Source organism: Megalops cyprinoides, chromosome 23 (assembly GCF_013368585.1).
Source record: "Megalops cyprinoides isolate fMegCyp1 chromosome 23, fMegCyp1.pri, whole genome shotgun sequence".
In the NCBI taxonomy this organism is placed as follows: Eukaryota; Metazoa; Chordata; class Actinopteri; order Elopiformes; family Megalopidae; genus Megalops; species Megalops cyprinoides.
The window spans coordinates 13,316,473-13,332,738 of NC_050605.1; the positions used below are offsets into that span (position 1 = coordinate 13,316,473).

The 16,266-nt window shown below is 40.5% G+C and overlaps 2 protein-coding genes across 5 annotated transcripts in view; one reads left to right on the top strand and one right to left on the bottom strand.

Moving 5' to 3' along the window:
- Positions 1 to 1,469: 1,469 nt before the first annotated feature.
- On the bottom strand, positions 1,470 to 4,076 carry zcrb1 (zinc finger CCHC-type and RNA binding motif 1). 2 transcript variants are annotated; one of them, XM_036517843.1, is made up of 8 exons: positions 4,003 to 4,076; positions 3,491 to 3,598; positions 3,164 to 3,192; positions 2,861 to 2,972; positions 2,635 to 2,742; positions 2,388 to 2,497; positions 2,065 to 2,137; positions 1,470 to 1,907 (listed from the first exon to the last, which is right to left on the bottom strand). In XM_036517843.1, exons 2-8 carry the CDS (start codon positions 3,572 to 3,574, stop codon positions 1,767 to 1,769), a joined length of 657 nt encoding a protein of 218 aa, XP_036373736.1. In that variant the 5' UTR covers positions 3,575 to 3,598; positions 4,003 to 4,076; the 3' UTR covers positions 1,470 to 1,766. The 2 variants fall into 2 exon arrangements, with proteins under 2 accessions (XP_036373736.1, XP_036373735.1); XM_036517842.1 differs by having other exon boundaries at positions 3,992 to 4,068.
- Positions 4,077 to 4,185: 109 nt separating this feature from the next.
- The window catches only part of pphln1 (periphilin 1), a 38,993-nt gene continuing 26,912 nt past the window's right edge, over positions 4,186 to 16,266 (top strand). For all 3 annotated transcript variants that reach the window (XM_036517839.1, XM_036517840.1, XM_036517841.1), the window contains exons 1-5: positions 4,186 to 4,346; positions 4,665 to 4,725; positions 5,662 to 5,726; positions 6,256 to 6,465; positions 10,144 to 10,211. In XM_036517839.1, coding sequence (XP_036373732.1) covers position 4,725; positions 5,662 to 5,726; positions 6,256 to 6,465; positions 10,144 to 10,211 — 344 coding nt within the window. In that variant the 5' untranslated portion in view covers positions 4,186 to 4,346; positions 4,665 to 4,724. The remainder of the gene's footprint in view (positions 4,347 to 4,664; positions 4,726 to 5,661; positions 5,727 to 6,255; positions 6,466 to 10,143; positions 10,212 to 16,266) is intronic.

The window sequence follows — 16,266 nt, forward strand, 5'->3', positions numbered from 1 at the left end:
ACGACTTGAAGGACGCCTGCAGAGCACCCTGTTTCATGTATGTTTTCGAGTGCCAGAGTGAGCGATCTGGCTCAAATCCACATCCATCCAAACTCATTTCTTAGAAGTGAGCTCTTTGAAGGCCTTCAACCAAGCTGTAAGTCTGGCTTTACTCTTAAATCATTGCCTGCCAGACTTGCTCGAGCCTTGCATCTGGCTCTCTGTCAGGGTACTCCATCACCTTGAGCTTTTTCTCTGATAGAAAACAGGTAATACGGGCATGCTGGATCTAGCAGAATAGCACCACATTACGCACTGATCTCTGCTCAGCAGCTGCCCAAAAAATGACAGAGGAGGACCTGTGATAATAAAAATGCAATTCAAAGATGATAGTGTCAGCAAAATATTCAAATGATCAGTTGCAGCATTAAACAAAGTGACTCACAGGTTATGGCCAATGAAAAAAATATGTGAACTCTTCAGACATTGCATTTTGTTATGGTTGTAATTCTCTTAGATATATATAGCCAAAATATCACGGTTAAAAGTTTTTTCTATCTTTCTCATAGTTATCTCACCACGTATAGTCGGATGGTCGCTGAATTCCCTTGCTCAGCTTAGGTCTACAAGTGAATTCCATGGTTTACCCAAATTACAAGTGCATTTAATAGATTGTGTATCAGTACTAATACACCTGTTATTTTAAACTGCTATAAAACCTATAAATCCCTATTACTATCAGAGACCTAGTTCATCATTCCCATACACATGGACAATCTAATCATAACTTAAAATTGATACATAAAGAAGCATTGTGAGGAGATGCCTTCACCTGTCCTGAAAAACTGACATTAGAAAGGTTTTTCCACTAATGAGTGTTTTAAATTATGTTAAATGTTTTGTGTTGATGGTGTATCTACTGTTAGAATCACTAATTCACAAATTTACAAATAACAGACTTGCATTGCATCAACTTGCATTGTAGAATAACTCTTTGTCTGTGAATGTATGTCATGTAGACATTAGGCAAACCCGTTCAATACAGGTGTAGCGCTAGAGAGCTAGAGTCACTTTTTCAGAATCTGCTGTGGTTGTGGCTTTGCACAGGCTGGCTCTGCTGTTTGGTTTGAATTTTGGGGAAAAAAAAAAACAAACACATTTTGTTGTTTATTGTGTGGTGCATCAGCCAGCACTCTCACAAGCATACGCGGGAATATAGGCAATATCATTTGATAAAATCTTTGAGTGACATAGAAAAGGCCCTAATAAACAATAAACAGATTCACAGTGTTCACTTAAAACTATGTCCATATAATGACATGGGAAAGAAGTATCATTTAAATACTTTATTGTAAGTTTATTAACAGAATCCATCTCAAAGTACCCAGAATCTGTAATATGACAATCACATTTTGAGAGACTATTTACAAAGTACATATGGAAAAACAAAAGAAATGAAGAAGTAAATATAAAATAAATGGGAAAGGGGGAGGGGGGTCAGACACACCAGTGTGCCCACCATAACAATGAATATGAGACTTTATATAGACTGCATGTTAAAATGGACTTCTTCGAAAATATTCACTTTAGTGAAGTAACACATTCATCCATAAGCTGAAGTGACTCGATGACCCTCTGGATTTAAATTTAAATGGACCCTTTTTTAGGGTCCTTCTATAAATTAATTGAATATGTCTAGATGCCTTTTATCAGAGGAAACATACATGCATGTTACCAGACTTTAAAACCAGTTCTAGGTGTATTGCAAAACTTATCCCCCACACATCTCAGTCACTTAACTCTTCCTCATCACTGAAATAAGCACTCTTTTTAATCCGTGGCTTCCTCGAGTCTTCTGATGTTGAAGCTTGACTTGCTTCCTCTGCCACCTGCTTGCGTCTGCGCTCCTCTTCCTCAATTCGTGCTTGCTGTGAATGACAGAACCAATACAGTATCTCTTCATCTCAGGACAGTGGGAGCAAATACCCATTTCTAATGTAGCATGCATTCATTTACAATCAAATTTTACAAAATAAAGCAAAGCACTGAGAAACATTTTATGAACAGTATCATCTGTCTTCTAACCTGGAAAGCAATTGCTTGACTAAGACTGTCAAGAGCAGGGTCTTCGCCTTCATCTTCACTTTCCTCCTCTTCCCTAAAAATGATATGAAATATACAGAAACATAATAAATCAATATGAACAAACACATGCAGCACCTGTTGGTGATATCTGGGACTGAAAATAAAACAGGCAATGAAAAAGGCACCTTCCAAAAAATCCAGTATTGCCCATGAAACAAAATGTATACAAAATTTTAAAAATATCAATGTCATTTAACTACACAGGGCATTACAAAACAAACAAAAAACACTTGAAATGAAATAGAAATAAAAAATGGACTCACATGACTTCAGGTTCTGCTACTTTTTTCTTCTTTTTCTTTTCCTTCTTCTTTGGGGGTTCTCTGTCTCCCAGCATATTTTTAGGGCATGCATAACTCAAGTGACCACAGTCCTGTATATCATCAAAGAGGATTATGTAAATACACATACAAACTGGTGCAAAATTAAACAAGTAATCATTTCCACCAGATCCTTTCGATTGTATTAAGGACACAGCAGTATTTCATGATAAGAAAAATGATAACATACACCACATTCATAACACTTAGTCTTGTCCGTGTAGTTACGCCTCCTGATAAACTCAGCTGCCCTTCCGTTGTCAATAGCGATGCTGGCCTTCACAGTTCTTCCAAACAACTGCACAGTGAAAAAACAGGATGCATAACAAATGTCAATTATGACTGGACAGATTAAAGTACAGAAATAATATAAGAAAGAAAGAAAGAAAGAAGGGTATAAGAAAGAAATCACTTACTTGTTTGTGGTTCAGTGATCTAGCACAATTGTGTGCGGATTCCTTATCCAAGAAGAGTACAAACGCCACGCCTTTGCTTTTCCGTGTCTCCTTGTCCTTCACAATTGTCACCCTCAAAAGAAAGAACAATGCATACTGCATGTCTGCAACAAATTCCTAAAGCCACAACAAGAGGTCAACATCACACACCTGTTTTGAATATATGTGGGGGGTCGGGGGGTGAGATCTGTGTAGCTGTAAGGGGAAGGGCATGTTGCAATGTCACAATATTAATGTTAATGCAAAAAGAAAATAGCCACTTACTTCACTACTTTCCCATACTTGGAAAATAACTGAAAGAAAAGTAAGAACATGCAAAGTGATGAACAAAGACAGGTGAGGTGTCTAGTAAAAGAAGACATTTATTAACATTTATAGTATCTAGAAATGTAGTATAGACTACATTTAGACTAAGGTAGAAGTATCTACCATGTCTAATCGACAAGGGCCAAGCAAAACCATGGTGACAACCACCTATCAAGCTATAACCAAAGGATGATGTGTACTCTTGGGTACAGTTGTCCAGTCTGTTTACTGTTAACTTGATAAAACAGTTCGTTCTACATGCCTGATACAGTAAGTAATAGTTACCTTATGTAGATCACTATTGGTCAAAGAGAAGGGTAAATTGGATACGTAGACTGTACTTTTACTTGGTGCCAACCCACCGCTCATCTTGGCTCGCCTGTCAGCGCTGCTCTGTAAATGAAAAACACGACGAGCAAAAGGTTTCATTGCGCAGATTACAATTTAGACAGATTTACACCCAGAGAAAGGTGTTCAGATAGCCAGCTGACTTGGTGCAGTACATAGCTAGCAAACACGCAGGTCGCCATACACATTTCATATTAGCCAGCAAGTCTAGCTAATGATGCTGGAAGTGAGTTTCCATTAAATATGCCATTGGTTGCAACTAATCATGATAAATGATTTAGTCATGTGCCACTTTTAAAATTCCAAAAGTCTCCGTGTTGCTGGAAACATGAACAGGAAACAGTGAAAGATGCTACTGTACTAATATACATAGCTGGTCGTTTGCATGCACGTCCATCTATCTCGTTGGCGATCTAAAAAAAATAAGTAAATTCTTACTGTCCACTAACAGGATGATTCCGAAATCGCGTACACTTCCATAACACCTTTTACTCTATCATTAACCCGTTTTTCTTGACGAACATTTTCGTCGCTGAGATATGACGCAATTGCGAAATGATTGACGTTATTATCCGCCAATGAATCCGGAGTATTTCGGAAATGACGAATGTAATAGTCGTGGGTATGGTGGGGGGTAAACTTTCACGTTGGGTAGTTAGCGACACAGTTATAGCCTCTTAAATGAAGTGTTTACCTGCATTAGAAGCTTGTTTTCTCAACTAAACAGCTATACTTAAACAATATTAATGCCACTGACTGGAAAGCGGAGGGTATATGACAATTAGCGACTCTGGTATGTTTGTTTTGGACGTAGAATATTAGCCAATAGCTTGTTAGCTCGCTATCTGGGCTATTTTCATGCATTTGTTGTTATAGGCCCAGATGGTTGAATGTGTTTTTATTAGCTGACCGATAGCTACATTGGCAATTAACTAGTTGTGCGACACGTATGATAAAAAAGGTTTTATGGAAATGGACTGTTTCATGCGTTCCCTAGCAGTGTGTCACGGAATAGAATAACCATCAATTTCAATGTCCACATGTCGAACGTGAGCTCTATTATCGTATCGCGTTTCACATTTTCTACTTACAAGTCACTTTCTATTTACAGGTTTAATATATCTAGATAGCACCACCTGACAGAAGAGTAACGCGTGGACATAACTCCACAAGTAAGTATTAATTTCACTACCTTGGAGTTTTGCTGAACATGTCCAGTACTTCCACTCGTTTTTCTTTGGCTTAGGGCAGTGCTCTTTACTGATTGATCACAGCGTCCGACGTTTTGTTGTAACCGGTCTGCCCAGCATGGAAATAATCGCTCAGCTAAAGCACGTCAGAGCAAATGTAATGGATCTTACTGATAGAAATCATTTAAATGGTTGGAATCATTGGTTATTTATTTCAAATGGAAATGTAAACCTACAAGCGTTAACCAAGTTTTAAATGAAATATTTATAAGAGGTAAGTATTTAGCATATAACAGAATCAAAATCATAGAAAGGAGAATGGGTCGGCTGTTAGTGTAGGTGCTAGTGTAGTGTAAGTACTTTCCTGCCCAGGGATGCTGTGCTTACAGGTGTTGAGTTAACCATGAGCCCAAGACTCTTATAATTATGAGGTTGTGTGTGTTCACACAGTTGAGCATTCCACCACACTATTTTTTTGAGCTGTGTGGTTGAATTCATTTGTGGAACACACACACACACACACCTCCAAGGTCCCACAGGGAATTAAACACCAATTTGCTCAGCACCCCAAAGGCATCATTAGCATCAAACCTGCATTGTGGGCCAGATAAAACCCCCAATTTCATCCCAGGTGGATGTCTCCTGATGCCTAATCAGAACATAATTACGTAGTACGGTGTCTCTGCTTTGCTGCAATCACAGAAAGGCAGCAGCCTGATATCTGTAATTGGCCTTGAACTAAACAGATCGACAGTCTGCTGCAGTAGACCACCACTGAATGTCATGCGTTAGGAGCAGGATGCTATCAGGCATGCGGTTTGCTCAGGAGGTTGATTTAAAATTGCAGCCACACCCAGAGAATATGCTGTGCACTGTGTGCCTATTCCTCCTTTTCATATTCTTTTGTGGTGTTTGTAGTGGCTTACAGGAGAGACAGGAGTATCCGTGAAGCGTACGATGAACATTTTCATGGGGACAGAGCGGTGAGTGTCAAACCTACAAAACCTGTTTCAAGTGTATAAGGAATGTAAACGCTGCAGATGTAGATGTTTATTTAAATTTGCTCCTGTGATATGTATCATCTCCCTTGTGCTTTTATTTTGTTTCACTCTGGAGATTGCAGAATTATTGCTTTAAAGGGGTAAAGCTAACTAAATGGGGGGGGGGGGTAGAATGATGAGACAGTGAACAATTTCTCAGAGTTGTGGTACTCTGTCTTGTCCCTCAGGGTAAGTTTCAATTATTAATAGCATATATTGTTCATATATGTTCATTGTTCATTGTTCATTGTTCAACTAGTTCAAAGATGATACACTGAATTAACTCACTCACTCATGCACACCATATGCATTTCCTGATAAACAGTTTAATATTTGCATTATCAGTTTTTCACTGTGTACTGTCTCTCTCTCTTTCTGTTGCTCTCTGTACATATGCAGAGGTATAGAAAGAGAGGGAGAGAGATTCTGTGTTGCAGTTCTACACAAAGGGTGTTCAATGTTTGAATTGCAGGTGCCATATACAAGAATGGTAAATGTAGCTGACAGGCGGGGTGATTTTGGAAGGCCAGACGAGGAGTATCCTCGCGACTTTGAATACGACGGCCCACGCTATTACCCAAATGGAGGCCCGCGAAGTTACCACGGGGAGGATCACAGGAGCTACCATACTGATAACATGCACTTTGGGAATATGCGGCGAAGCGGCCCGCCTTCACGACGGGTGAGTAAGCTGAGAGCGCTCGCAGGTACCCTGGAGCATGTGTAAACATGCCAGCAAAACCTGTTCAGCTGCACACTGACAGTGATGAATGGGTTAAAATGTGAACATGAAAACTTAAACAAAAAAACAACACACCTCAAAGTTTTTTTTTTTTTTTTTTTTTTTTTTTTTTTTTTTATGAATGATTTCACTCTAAAGAGCTTATGATCAAAGGCTGCGTTGAAGTTCCTGCATTTAGTGTTTACATTTTGAGCACTGGTTGAAAACTCTCTGTAGTAGTATGGATTACAGCATAATAATAACCATGTCTCACTAAGAATTGTACCTGATTACAGGCTCTAAAGTTAACTTTTTGGTTGCTGTTATCACAACATATAACATAAAAGTAGTCGATGCAAGGGCTAATCTGAAGAAAGGGAGGAAACAAACTCAGTTCTCAATTCTACCTTATTTTCTGGGCAAACTTTTATTTTTTGGATTAGATCTCCTCTGTAAACAGAATTCTTATTTATCTGTCAGTGATAATGAAATAATAGGTGCCATGAAGTGGATACTACAGGAAAGGGATATAAAAGTTTGAATATTGTTGGGATGGGATACATGTATTGAACTTAGTAGGGAAGGAATTGTGTTGGAACATTGTGTATGAGTATTAACATGAGTATGAATTGAAGACCATCTGGGTGAGGGAAACTTTTCAAATCACTCTTCACTTTTGTGTGCCTCAGTGGAGCGTAACTGGGTTTGTGAGGCATCATTGTTTGTGCTTTTTGGCGGATTCACGCTCATTCAGAGTTGTCATGTCTCATGGGCAGACACAATAAAAGCCTTTTGACAATTACTGCAAGACGCAGGAATGTTAAATCTGACTAGCATTTCATGGATGATTTCACCCTTAAAAGCAACAGTCTCACTTTTCAGCTGAATTTGGTCTCAGTGCCTGTCCTTGAATTGACCTTAGGCACTCGATTGCGCCTATGTATTTCCACTAGAATATTAGCCAGATGCGTCTTCCGATCTCCAAAGTTTACCTTAGTCACAGCTGACAGGAAAGTTTGACACACAGTTTATAATTAGCCAATGTGCTTACATTCTTATGCTTTTCTTTATTATATGTTTATATGTTTATCTGTATTTTAATCATATCCTCACCTCAAAAAAAATATCAAAGATGCAATGGTGTCAATGCTGAGCATAGCTGTGTATTGAGCTGTGTCAGGCATCTGCAAGATATAATACTGCCCTTAATTTCCTCACACTTCCCTCTGATAAGGATGCAAGGAAAAAGTAGGGGGTTTGTAGTTGGCATTTCAAGGAGGAGGACATTACAGAACCGACATCAAATGGGGCAATAGCGACTGACAAAGTCCCCAACCCCACAGTCATCGACCTAACGCTTCACAATGAGATCAGACAGCTAAAGGCCTCAAAACAATCCCAGTATACTTGATCTATAATATATTTAACCATGTGAAGAGAGGTGGCACATGCCTTTTCTGTTACCTGCTTGATAGAAGACAAAAATCTCAATGCTAAAAATATTGATACTAAACATCAGGTTAAGGTACTGTTTTAAAGACTTTCTCATCCAACCTATTTCATAAATATATGTAGTAAGAGGGTCAACACAGAAAGTGTCTACAGTTACAGTAGAGTAGTGTTATCTAGTTTTTGTTTTTTTTTTTTTATGAGCAAACTGACTACTACCTTAGCAACATTATTTGGGAAGCTAGCCATGAAAAAATCTCAGAAACCTGAATTTAAAAGCAAATTTTAGCCTTTTCTTAGCCTCCTTATTGCTTCCTCTCTGTTACACTCGATCTATGTGACTTTTGACTTTTCGTCATAGACCTGAAGGTCTCTGCCCTAATTGTTCTCTCTCCTGTCTCTTGATTCTTTTTGTAAACTGAGATAGGTGATATTAACATTATGGTACTGGATATGCTGGAAAACCTAGCTGATATTAATGACATAATTGACATTAAGAACAAAAGTAGCAATAGCGTTATCATCTTTACTGGCTAACTGTGGTTTCTGCTTTTAGACATTAGAGGTATTGTGAAGTTATTTCTATGCAGTGCATGTGGTCCACCAACAGATGGAGTTAATATACGGATTCTCTGTAACTACATTGGGAAATTAGACACAAGTAAAATACATGAACAAGGAAATGCCTCTTCATACTTGCTTTTAAGGATCAGTGCCAAAGACATTGTACTATGATGTCATCAGTCAGTACTTTTAGAAGTCTTACTTGAAACACTGCAAACTAAGCTGTTGTGTATGTTCAGTGTTTTCACAACACCACACAAAGGTGTCACAAAGGCTTTTGTGTGGCTGAAATCTGAAATCTTTTCCATGAAATTGTTTATCAGTGCCAGCCAACCCTGACACTGCCCTTTCCCAATCCAAAGGAGTCAGGTAACCACTAACAAACATGTATACTCTTGTTGGTGTAATGGCTGTCTGCCTGAAGTCAGCCTCGCGTAGACTATTAGCTACAAGATAATTAATTCGGTTTTGATGCCACCTGGTGGTCATATGTGGAAGATGGCTGATTCAACAGCATCCTATTTGACCTGTTTTCAGTGTGGTTTATTCTTTATAACTTACACAAAAAGGTGTATGTCTTGGATGAAGGGTTTTGGTTTAACTCTCTCTTATAGTTTCTAAAGTACTACAACTTTTGAAGCGCTGAAAAGTTTGCCCTGTCTATATGATTGAGGATGCAATTTATTTGCTTTGTCAAGTGAGCTATATGATTTCAATCCCCACTTTAAAAGTGTGATACTTTTTTAGTGGAAAATGAATGAATGAATTTGAGTTTACCATCTCACCAGATTTGGTGACAGTATGATAATATTGTAATGCCCTGCAATAAAATTAAAGCATGTTTTTCCCAGAACTTGGGCTGGATTAGTGTTTTGCAATTTACAATATGACTGCACGGTGTATTTGACATGACTTATAACATCAGCATAAACTGTATGAAGTGCCTGTAAAGAAGACTAAGTAACTGAGGGAATAGAAGCAGGGAGGAGGATATATGTGGTGCCAAATGCTTTTTCATCTTTGCTTAGAAACGAATGACTTATCATTTGATCAGGCAACACAGATCATGGGGTCGCATGTTCAGATGATTCAGAAAACATGTTTTTGGACATATCATTGTGAGGGCAGGGAGAGGGGACACAGGTGCTTTTCAGCTTGAGGTCGAAGTGGATTTGGAGGACAGTGGCGCAGATTTTAAAAACTCTTGGCTCTTATTTAAGATGTCATTTTGTGTTTTCTACACTGCCGTTATTCCTGTTTTTAGAGATTATTTTCATTATTTTCATCCAGGTGTTCCTATTACTTTTCTCATTCTTTCAGTGTAATTATTTGTTGATAACCATGAATGAATGCTGTAATGTTGTAATGAATGGTTGTAATGTTTAATGGGTAGTAACAAATGACAAAGCAGTCACATAAGATGTGGTCGGTGTTAGTAATGCATTGTAATAAGTAATGAAAAGGTGAAGAAAGTAAAACAAACATTACAGCTGACGTCACTTCTTGAAGTATTGCCAAAGTGATTATCTCGAAATATGTGGAAGTACTGATATTTGGGGTGTGTCTGAGTTTTGGTCCTGTAACAGCATCTTTTGTGCAGCTTGTAACAGTTTGCTTATGTTACAGGATGACGGCTACCATTATTACAGGGGACCCAGAGAAGACCCTCACGGAGGTCGGCAGATGGAGTTCAGGTAAGCCTGCTTGGGCCTTGCAGTGGTGGAGTGTGTGAGAACAGTGTGAAACATGGGTCTCGGGGGTGTATCTCGGTCCATCTTGTGAGGGTTCTTCAGTCCTGTTCAGTCTATATAAATAGAATACTTTTTCTGTTGTGTACCATCAATTTATGATGACACATCTGTGGCTGTGAATCACCTGGTCTCTGCTGAAAGCTCCTGAATTCAAAAACCCTGCTGTATAATCAGCATAGACCAAGTATCACTCTACATTCGTGGGTATATGCACCTTAATATAGTTTTTTGCATCCTAAGTAAGATAAGCTTAGAAATTATGACCCAATATATAAAATGGTAGCTTATTTACTGCAATATGTGAAAAACGTTTAAAGCATATAGAACCAACATCTTACAAACTGTTAACTCCAAATCCTTAAACAAATGATAAATACACACATAATATGTTTTAGATATTCCTCCTTAAGACTTCCTGCAAGAGAAACCCGAGCTGCACTTCCAGATGGGTCTCTTTCAAAGCAGGTTGTGGCAATGTGCATAGGTCCTGTGTGTTTGGCTTCAGAACTTGGCACATCTCAGGGAGAGCTGGACAACAGCCTCTTTTAAAGGCCCAGAGGGCGGGAGCCCAATGAAAACAATGTGTCGGCTGTCAGCAGAAGATAGTTTTCGTGGAGGCCAGGCATCGGCCCACTCTAGCTGCTTTCAAGAGACAAGTTTGGAAAGTTGGCGTTTGGCATATTTATTTAATTACGTTAAACTGTCAGAAAAATAAGCTGATGCTTTTAAACTGAATGCTTTGTGTGGAGGCTGAGGACTGAGGGGCTGGTGTAGAAGCTGAACCTTTTATGCACAAAACAATCTCTTTCACAGCTAGCTAGAAAATGCCATAGTTTGTATGTGAAACAAAGAGTAGTGTTTAATAATGTGTCTGAAACCTACTGTATGCTTTTACCAACAAATTGCTGGAGGTTTGTTTATGTAAGCATGTTTCAGTGTTTGTGCACTGATGTTCCTAATGGCGAGTCTGAAGCCTCAAAAAAGGCTGTCCCACATGAATGGTTGGTTTTGTTTATGATTCATGGTAATGGCATACCATAACCTTTTCAGCAGTGAAATACCAAAAGAATCCAATGAATTCATCAAATGCTTTTCCTGTGAGAACCAGTTGATGGAAATGGTAGGTAGCTGTGGTTTGAATTTGCGGATTGTTCACTAAATACCTATTCCACAAGCCTAAACTTTTATTTGTAATTTTCAGAGGCAGTCATGTTATATCAGTGAAGCTACTATTATTAGAAGAGATGTCAAACATATTGGTGCTATGCTTATAACTGGAAATTTGGTTCTGTAATACTTATACTGGGCAGCAGGGGGCATTGCTGCTCTTTTTCAGCCTGAAAGAATGGGGCTCTGTCTCTCCTCTGGAGGCTGGAGCATTTATTCAATTTTATGGGTCTCTGGGTGTAAAATATTCCTTTACAGAGTGCATAAAGCTCATTTAAGATGGATACAGTTGTCTCTTTCAGTGTCGTTCTTATAAATGTGCTCCTGGACGCAGCGCTCAGAGCAGTTGATCATGTTTAAAGTGCATTGCTTCTGGCTGGAGTATCTTTGAAATTCAAGTGCATTTCTTGACTTAAAGATGAAAACATTTCAAGATTAAAAGATGGCTTTCTGCACCATGAAGCTGTGTGACTGCACTGTTGACCATAAAAAAGTATTAGTTGATTTCTGTTTGACAGACATTTGGAAGCTAATAATCTAGAGTAAAATTCATGGCAGTGACTGGTCATTGCTCTTTATTAGAATGACACAGATTGAAAGGCATAATGGAAAGAACATTGAACTTGGCTGCTCACAACATTGTTCATGAGTGGGTGAAAGCTCATCTTTGTCCAAGCTGCTGTTTACAGAAGGGGGAACAGTGAGATAGAAATTCATCACTTCAAAGACAACACATCCTATTGGAAAAACCGTCCATTTATGGTCTGCATCAAAAAAAAAAAAAAGTCTCCAAGGTGTGGACAATAATTGGTCGAGTGGTAGAATGGATTTCCAGCCTGATATTTTCCATCATCGCAGCCATCCCTTTTGAAGCGTCCTGCTGAACTGAAGGTCAGGCTGTGCTGTCCATTAACCGTGCCATACAGCACCACACAGCCACCAGCCCTGTCTCCGTCTGTATGGCAGCGGTTCGTTGGCACAGTGCCTTCCCGAGCAGGGCCGCACCAGTCTAAGCACACAGACAAAGAGCACCTCTGTCCACGCGGAGCCAAAGAGCTCGGCCCGACAGGAAGAGCAGCTGGGGAGCTGTAATTCAGCGCAGGCCAGGGCTGTGGAGACAGACCCACGCACGCTCTAATGTGTGAGGAAAGGAAAGGCCTGGGCCGGCCACTGTCTCAGTGTGCCACAGAAAACGGGAACATGGCACCGTTTCACAGCTAGGGCGCCAGCCCTGCTGCTGTCTGCCGCTCGACTTTGTTTAAGGTCAGCTAAAATGAAATTGTTGTTGAATTGTTGTGCAAATATAAGAGCAGTTATTTTCACTCGCTTGAAAATAAAGGTTTACTTTCATCTCCCTTGACAACACTTTTGAAGCTAATTGCCTCCTTAACATATTGTCATTTTAGTTAGACGTCGATTTTCTCCCAACGTCACTTGTTTTTTTTTTTTTTTTGTGTTGCTCAGTTTGTTTCAGCTTATTGTATTTTAACTAAATACAAGTCCCCAGTATATCTTTGAGAATTTTCTATTGAAGACTGCTGTCCTCGACTGGGGCAGATACTGCCAGGGAGGCCCATGCGGGCCTGGTTTTCAGCTATTAGTGTGGTCAGGAGGGCCACGGCCTCTCCCCAGTAGGGCAGGAAGTCTTTGGGAGGGTCTGTCAGGCCAGAGAGGCAGCGGGGGGGGCGACCGCGTGGGGCGGGGCGGAGTCCAGACACCAGACGAACTGCCTGCGCCTGGAGCGGGCAGCCAGGAGCTCAGCTGTGCTGGAATCGGCACGCGGGGTTCACAGGGCCGCGGCGGGGCGCGCGGCGGGGCGCACAGCAGGAGCGTGCTGGTGGAGAGCACTGCGCAGTCTGCTCTTTTGTGTGGCTCTTGACCTCATGCGATGAATTTCAGATAATGAGCTAAATGAGGGCCTGGTTGATTGCCAGAAGTGCAGCCCGGCTGTAGTCTTTTCTCCTTGAAGTATCAAAGTCAGCTCCATAACCCTCCCTGGCTTTAATGGTCTCTAACGTCATTTCGTAAAGGGTCCTGAAACTGTAATTATTTAGCTATGTGTAATTTATTTTTGCAGGCAGGGTGTGTTTAATTATTCTTTAGGAACATGATGAAAGACAGAACAGAGATGAAATGTAAGGGCTAAATAACTTTAAATGATTTAAAGGGCAATTTACCTTATTTTATAATTAGATCATTACTCCTGTGTGAAATACAAAATGCTGTTGAAAGCCTATTCGTGTGTTAAAATAAAACTATGTCGCCCCAGTGAGTAATGGAATTTCTTTACCTTGACCCAGTGTCCTTGGAGCCCAGAGATTGGCGCTCCTGTCTGGTGTTCTGACTGGTGACTTTGCTCCTCTGGTGCTGCATGTAACATGCTCAGGGTCCATTGTGTGTTTTCGTACCTCCAGGACATACCTGTATGTCTACCTGTCCAAGGCCTGCTGTTTACACACTCCTGCCTTCATCTCTACCCAGTCACTGTTTGGAATAAGGAAATTCTCATAGTGGCTTTTACACTGTTCATAATTCATTAGAATGGGATTTGAGATTGAGCAGTGAAGCTCCTGTCATAAGGTCCTTTATAAAGTGAAAAAGAGAGAGATGAAAAGATGGGGATGAAAATCTCTGCAGGATAGCGGCTTGCCGTTGGGACCAGAGGATTCAGAACCGGCAGTCGTCTTTACAGCAGCCCGCTCATTTAATCAGAGAATCAAGGTCAGGATATTGAGACTCTGAATCGGTTCAGCGTGGGCTCTTATCAGGAGGGCCTCCGGATAGAGTCCCAGCAGGTAATTAAGCATCACTTACGCTGCCTGGCTACAGCACAGGGACCTAGCTGCATCTGGCCATAGGGGCCAAATTGGATGTGTCTGGCAGCCTTTCCAGTGTGTAATATGAATTTTACTGGGTTGGAGTGGATCGTCAGATAAATTTGGATTTTAATATCTTTATATGGGGAGATGCATGAAACAGGCTCGTAAAAATATAAAGCAAGCAAGCACTCTTACCTTAAGTTCGAGCAGGTTATCCTGGTGGTTTTTAGTATTAATACGGCTTTTATTTGGGACCATAAACATTAATATCCTTTGGAAAGGTGTGCTTGCTGCTCTAATGTAAGCAGACATCTTTAATCACTGTAGAGCACTCATTAAATCTCTCTGCCACCTTTTTGCAATTAATTGTAATTTTTAGTATTTTTCAAACTCATCTTTGAGATTGAGCCATTGTGTAGGCCTGTTTAAAAATCTTACCCTGACTTGAATCTTTCATTATTTTCAGGTAAATGAGGTCATCTTTGTTGAGGTTTCTTAACACAGTGTGTAGTGTATTGTGTTCTGAAGATCAGCATTTATTTGATATTGTAACCCACTAATGAAACCACACTGAATAAGCTAGTATGGGAGGTACTTTGCTCACTTCTTATTATAAATATCAAGTGAAGTCCTTTATAATGGATATTAAGGAAGTATTTTTGTGGAAGAATAAGTGTTTGAAAGTGCAAAACCTCAGCACGTTCACATGTATAATCAGGTTACAGCCTACACGTTCTGTATTCCCATTCCTGTAAGGTGATCCTCCATGTCCCATGTTTCCGTAGTACCCTTTTTTTTACCATGAAATCATTTTATAGGTTTAGGAAAGGGAAGTAAACCTGAATTGGGGGAAATCTTGTACTGGTGGAAAGACCTGTGACAGTTTAATCCTGAAGCAAATGGCAGACAGGGTCTTGGATACTTCAAACAGACCCAGGGTCATAAATGTTTGCGAGGCTACACTTAAAGTCTGCCCTTTGTTAAGGACGTGGCCCGAGTTCACATAAAGGTCAGGAAAACCAGGTGCCTGTAATTCATTTATACCTCTGTGAGGAACTACGGCACGTCGTATAGCAGTTGATGGTCACAATGGAAAATTGGCGGGATCAAGAGTTAAAACTATTGAAACCAGTAAGTAAAGTAATGATTTTACTGCAGTATATACAGATATGCGTAAAAGAAGGAAAACAAGTTACTGGTGCTGAATGGCGGACATCGTTTTAAATTGGGGACACAATGCATTTGTTTAAGGCTAATTTAGTGGCTCTGCAAAATATCTTGCCTTAAGACTGGTGACTTGGTGCCAGTGTATGCAAACATTTGATGTTGTGTTCAGGCTGTGTTGGGACGTCAGTTAAGGGTGAAGCAAGAGAGCACTTTTTGCGGGGATACAACACAGGCCCAGATGATTTGCTATAATTTGTGTGAGACATCACATTTAAGTAGGCTCTACCTCATATCCTTATTTTTTCTACCTCGGCTTGTCTTTCAGCAAAACAGACATTCCAGTATGTTTTCTTGCTATCACTTTATATTTTCTCTCATTTTTCCTTTGATCTGGTTTTCCTTGTTTTGTTAAATTTCATTGCTGTGGAAAATCCTGCATATCCCCCCCCCCCCCTTTGGTTTTGACTGCACCCTGTACATGTTAGCAGAGCTATAACCCTGGTGCTCAGCAGTACACAGGATGGCGGGAGGTGTGAGGCTAACAAACAGGCCTAGGTCCCGTAATGGCGGCGGCAGGGCCAGAGAAGGGAGGCTCCACATCTGCAACCCATCGGCCGTGGCAGGAGGAGCGCCGCCCCGCAGCTGCTCTGCCCTCAGGGCCCCTCCTGCACCCCCAGCGGTCAGCGGGGCATTAAGGCCATTCCCAGGCAGCCCCAGTGTCAGCGTCCAGCGCCCCGGCAGACTCCGCTGCTGACATAAAAGGCCAGGGAAGAGTTAGGAAAATAAGCAGTTAAGTAACCATAAAGGAGGGCTTGCCGTTTGCCCTCCTCCTTAACGCAGCTGTG

Coding starts and splice junctions, on each gene's coding strand:
- zcrb1 (XM_036517843.1), bottom strand. CDS start 3,574: ATGAGCGGTGGGTTGGCACCAAGTAAAAGTACAGTCTACGTATCCAAT. Junction 2,973..3,163: donor AAGTATGGGAAAGTAGTGAA/GTAAGTGGCTAT, acceptor CTTTCTTTTGAG/GGTGACAATTGTGAAGGACA. Junction 2,138..2,387: donor GTAGCAGAACCTGAAGTCAT/GTGAGTCCATTT, acceptor TATCATTTTTAG/GGAAGAGGAGGAAAGTGAAG.